Source organism: Atta cephalotes (assembly GCF_000143395.1).
Source record: "Atta cephalotes unplaced genomic scaffold scaffold00006, whole genome shotgun sequence".
In the NCBI taxonomy this organism is placed as follows: domain Eukaryota; kingdom Metazoa; phylum Arthropoda; class Insecta; order Hymenoptera; family Formicidae; genus Atta; species Atta cephalotes.
The window spans coordinates 4,862,908-4,868,188 of NW_012130070.1; the positions used below are offsets into that span (position 1 = coordinate 4,862,908).

Sequence of the window (5,281 nt, forward strand, 5' to 3'; positions counted from 1 at the left end):
AGGAGCAAAAAGGTCAGACTGATTCACTTGGGCCATCTCGCCGATGGCGAAATAGCATTTAGGGTAAAAGCGTATTCGGGGAGCGGTCGTCGAGCTTACACCGACAAAGTGGACACAACATATACGTTTTGCAAGTCCGAAATTTCCCGATTGATTGAACAAGAATTGTATCCTGCCTGTATCGTCTCGATTCTAATTGCTGAATATCAGCAATTTAATTCGCTGTTTTAACGATGATGTATCTAACGATGATAAGATCTTTTTCTAACCAACTTTTTAATCGTTAGCATATAATAAATAGAAAAAAAACACGTAATCTCAAAGGCAATATATCAAATGGGGAATATCGGGAAATAAAAAATTATTACAAATGAGGCATTTAATGAATTACTGCAGATCTGAGTGTTAAAGTAGATAGCAAATTTATACAGAGATTTACACAGAGATTGCAAATATTTTTTTCAGTTAATAATTTCTGAAACTCATGCACTAATGAATCTAATTGTAAAACAATTTTCCAATTGCACTTGGAAACTATAAAAAAAGGTAAAATAAAGATAAGAATGTACATAAAAAAGATGATTTTGTAGGGTATAGGATATAAAAATTTAACTAGATACATCTAAATAATTTTGTTGGCCAAAAAATAATTATATAGAACATTCAAACTAATTGCTAGAATGTCAAAATTTTTTGCAGCATTGCTCTTCATACTCGAAATTCTTATGTAATTGTGATAATCTAATAAAATTATTTTCGGATCTATATCTAGCTAAATTTTTAGATCATATAGTGAAATCATTCTTTTCATATTGCAATAAAAAGTAATTATATGCTATCAAGAAGAAGTTCTATTAATTTTCTCACACTATGTTGAAATTCTGAGTAAAATTGTTAATGATAATGAATGTAGTTTTTATATGTATGCATAACCGCAAGATCTGTGCTGACGCAATAGAATTAGAGAGAGACAATAGATATTATTTTTTAAAACAAACTGCTGACAAGGTCTGCTAATAAAGAGGTGAGTATAAAAGCGCAGTATGTTTTGCCAGTAAGATCAGTTCATGAAATAAAGTGTAAGAATTTAAGTTAATCATGTCTCGCGTTAGTTTCGTATTGTTTGTGATGATTGGAATGCTTTGCAGTAAGTTTTTCGTATAAATTCATTGAGTTTCTTTAGTCCACAACTAATTCGAGCTTTCATAAACAATTTTTGTATTTTATTTCCCTTTTTTAATTATACTAAATACATTAAAACTTTAATGTTATAATTGAACTTGACTTATGTAATACTGTATGCATAGGCACAATTATCGCACAGCCGCAGTGCGGGAGAAATCAAGTGTGGAACTCTTGTGGATCGGCATGTCCACCATCTTGTAATTCGCCATCCAATAAAATTTGCACATTAGTATGTATTATTTAATTGTACTAAATACGCTAATTCCATTGAAAGTTTTACTTCTTTTCAAGCGATTAATTGTAGAATATTATAATATCCTAATCATATATCTACATTGCAATAAGATTTTCGATATTTTACAATACTATTCTTTTTTTAGCAATGCGTGATAGGATGCCAGTGTAGAAGTGGATATGTGCTAAATTCCTCAGGAGAATGTGTGCACCCTTCACAATGTTAGAAATTAATTGTATCAATTGTATATACTTACTAAAGAGTTGACAACTTCTGTTTAATGCCAATGAGATTTTTACTAAACATTTTTAACTACAAATCGATATGCCAATAAGTATTAACATGTAGCATTACATATTAGATGTACGACATAATTATTGTTGCTTGTATAATTACTAATTAATGATAAACAAATAACAAATTAAGATTTTATTATAAATATTTATCTCTCTATTAATATTAGATATCTATATTTTTATGTAAATTTAAAATAATTAAAAATAAAAATTGCATGATAATAATTTTTTTTAAATATATTTTTTAAATATAAATAGCAAATAATTAAGTTGCATGCATGTATCTTATAAATTTTCTTTACAACAAAAAAAACACAATAAATTGTTTTTTTACAGATAATTAATAATATTATGTAAATGTTATATTAAGTCAATACAAACAATAAACTCTGTAAACCAGTCTCGAATAAAAATATTTTTATGCATTCAGTATAAAAACGAGAAAAATGCGAGAAGTCAATATGATAAAACTTTTTGTGAGAATACTCATAATACTTTATTTTTACTTTCACTTTTTTGTAATAATATTTTGCACTAATGAATTTACGAAAGTTAAGCATCTTCGCAAAATAGTAAATAAAAAAATGTTAAAGAATCAATCATTTATTTGATCAAAATGATTGAATCCATAAGACATGTTATATTTTGTAAATTTGTTAATTTTATGTATTATATATATTTTAGAATTACTAATTTCTCATAATGTTTCTATTTTTTCATTTCTTCCTTTATTTTTTTCGGAAAAATGTATTTCGAGATAAATGCACGAACATGATAATAGAGTATTGCAGGAAATACGTAGATATGATTTATTGTAACATAACAATTGTGTGAAGTTTAATAAAATATAACAAATACAATTTAGGATTTTGAATTTTCTCCTTATGTTATATATGCAAAAAATAATTGTTTGTATATACATATATGTTTAATACAATATATTAAAAATAATTTACTGTATGTAATGTACTTAATATTTCTAAAAATATTCCAATAATCTTCCGAAACTATTGAGAAAAAATAGTGTATAGAATAAATCTTGACATTTTATTATTAATAAGTGCTACAACGGTTTGTATCAAAATTAATTATAGTACAAAAGCCAGTATTGATTCAATGTATGGAGCAAAATCTAACATATAGCATCAAAATCACACCAACATGTCTTGCTTATTACACAATATATAAAAAATTGCATTATTTATGTTGTATATAATGTCTTGTGTATATAATAAAATCATTATAATCATTATATATTTTCAACTTTATAAAGCTTATTTGTAGATAGATTATAGGAAAATTTTATAATATAAGTTTTAAAATGATTTTTTTTATTTGAAGAGTAAAGGAAAAAATGACGTAGAAGATGACATTTATTTTTTTCACTTCTTGTCAGATTTCTAAGAAGTGGACGAAGATTCGTACGTCAATGCTGTTTAAATAGTAAAAAAAAAAAATTTCATGGACAGGTTTCACGGAATAAGATATTAGCAAATATTGAACAAACATGTTAAGAGAGATGCCGCATACAAATGCAGTAATATAATTAGTTATCTGCATATTTATTATACATAAAATGTACTATTGTTTAGAATAATTTTTTCTTTATACATATAAATGTGCAAGAGTCAATTTTTATGCAAACATGTAAAATTAAAGAAAATTAATTTTGATGTGTTATCCTGTATCAATCATATTTATCTACATGAAGAATACATTTACAAATGCGAAAGATAATATTATTCATATACGTATGCGCACAAGCAGAAGACATTAATTATTTAGTGAAGATCAACAATAAGTTCTTAAAATTAATATTATGAAAGGAAATAATTATCAAATGATGGGTGTGATGAAACGTGCCTTTCAATAATTGAGTATATATACTATATGTACATTACGTATTTGTTATATTCAAATTTTAATTATACTTATATAGGAAAAATATGAAAATTCTGTCTTTATATTTTATCTCATAATGTGAAATAAATCAATCATATATTGCCTGATAAAAAGTCACCATTTTATAATTATCTATTATTATATAATATTAAAATAAAAATATGATAAGTATTAAACTGTAAAAAAAATATATTAAAAACCTTTTAATATAGAAACATGAGAAAGTATGTGTCTTATTTTTAGATTATGGGAACATCTGTCGTTTATAAAAATTTATTATTAATTTATTAATTTACTTATAATATAAATGACAATACTGCAATATTGATGCAATATATTCAATTATAGATTACTTCAATTAAAAATAATCTGACTTATATAAATAATCAGTTATTATTGAGATCATTATAAAAGCGATGAGTAAATTTCTTATCTTATCTTTATTTATTACATGTGTTGTTGATTTTAGGGAAATTTATTTTACTATTTAAAATAAATATTTGTAAATTATTATAATAAAAAAGAACACTTAACACACTGAGTGCAATGTTATGAAATATATATATGTTATGATACTTTACGTTTCATTTATTCTTAACGTAATAGATATTTAAAAAAAAAAGTAAAAAAAGGCGCCAAATATGCATGTACTTCCCATAAAAAACTGTTATATAAGCTAAAAAAAATCCGTTATATAAATAATATAATTCAAGTGATATTCTTAACGTAATAAATATAACGCCACTTATCTAACAACTGAAAAGTTGATATGAAAAGGCATGTAAATCTTCATATAATGACATTACGTTTTTTAAAAACAAGATATATGTAATGAGAGCAAATGCTAAATTTAAATAGTAGGGGTTACTCAAAGACATGTACATATATACATGAGAATGCTTTATCTTATTTTTCAAACACAAAATAAATGAAATTGTTTTGTATATGTTACATTTCTATTGATTATTAAATTAACTGATATTTAAATTTAAATATTTACTTAATATTTTGATATTCACAAAACTTTTTTTTATGTCTAAACGTGCACTTTTCAAACTAAAGAGAATTGACAATCATTAATAAATGATTAATAGTTAAAAGTTTATAATTACAAATAATAATTGACTTAATCATAGACGTTTGTAAATGCGATTAAAAATTACGTTGAAAATTACGTTAGAGGTAAAAATGAAATTTCTTATCATATTCCTTCTTGTCATATTCGCAATCGTGAAGAAATTATTATCGATATTACCTTAGATTAACAACATTTGGTTTTATAAATCTAAGACTTTTAAATTGGTTGAATTACGAACTTACTAATAGGTTTAACATTTTTTTTAGTTTAACATTTTAAAATTCAACGATTCAAAACAACAGTTTAAAATTCATATCGCACGTTTTGATAACGGACCGAACTTCTGAGCCAGTAGTCACGTATAAAACTGATTGTGAGATGAGAGCCCATTGAGAGAAAGAAGGAAATATGTCCAAAAAATATCTATCTCGGGAGAGACGTATCGCGGTCGAAGGCCACCCATTATCGTATATATATATACATATATATATATATACATATATATATAAGTTTAGTGGAACGGAGAGCTATCATCAGTCTAGTTCAAGTTGTACGAGTGCAAGCAACACGAATTCGAAGACAGCC

The 5,281-nt window shown here is 25.0% G+C and overlaps 1 protein-coding gene across 1 annotated transcript; it reads left to right on the top strand.

Moving 5' to 3' along the window:
- The first annotated feature begins 1,058 nt into the window (after positions 1 to 1,058).
- On the top strand, positions 1,059 to 2,163 carry LOC105626734 (chymotrypsin inhibitor-like). Its single transcript, XM_012208028.1, has 3 exons — positions 1,059 to 1,147; positions 1,308 to 1,414; positions 1,566 to 2,163. The coding sequence occupies exons 1-3, from the start codon at positions 1,099 to 1,101 to the stop codon at positions 1,644 to 1,646; spliced, it is 237 nt and encodes a 78-aa protein (XP_012063418.1). The 5' UTR covers positions 1,059 to 1,098; the 3' UTR covers positions 1,647 to 2,163.
- Positions 2,164 to 5,281: the final 3,118 nt, after the last annotated feature.

Excerpts from the sequence above, each read along its gene's own strand:
- LOC105626734 (XM_012208028.1), top strand. The coding sequence starts at position 1,099 with ATGTCTCGCGTTAGTTTCGTATTGTTTGTGATGATTGGAATGCTTTGC. Across the intron at positions 1,148-1,307 it reads GATGATTGGAATGCTTTGCA|GCACAATTATCGCACAGCCG; the intron begins GTAAGTTTTTCG and ends CTGTATGCATAG. Across the intron at positions 1,415-1,565 it reads CCAATAAAATTTGCACATTA|CAATGCGTGATAGGATGCCA; the intron begins GTATGTATTATT and ends TTCTTTTTTTAG.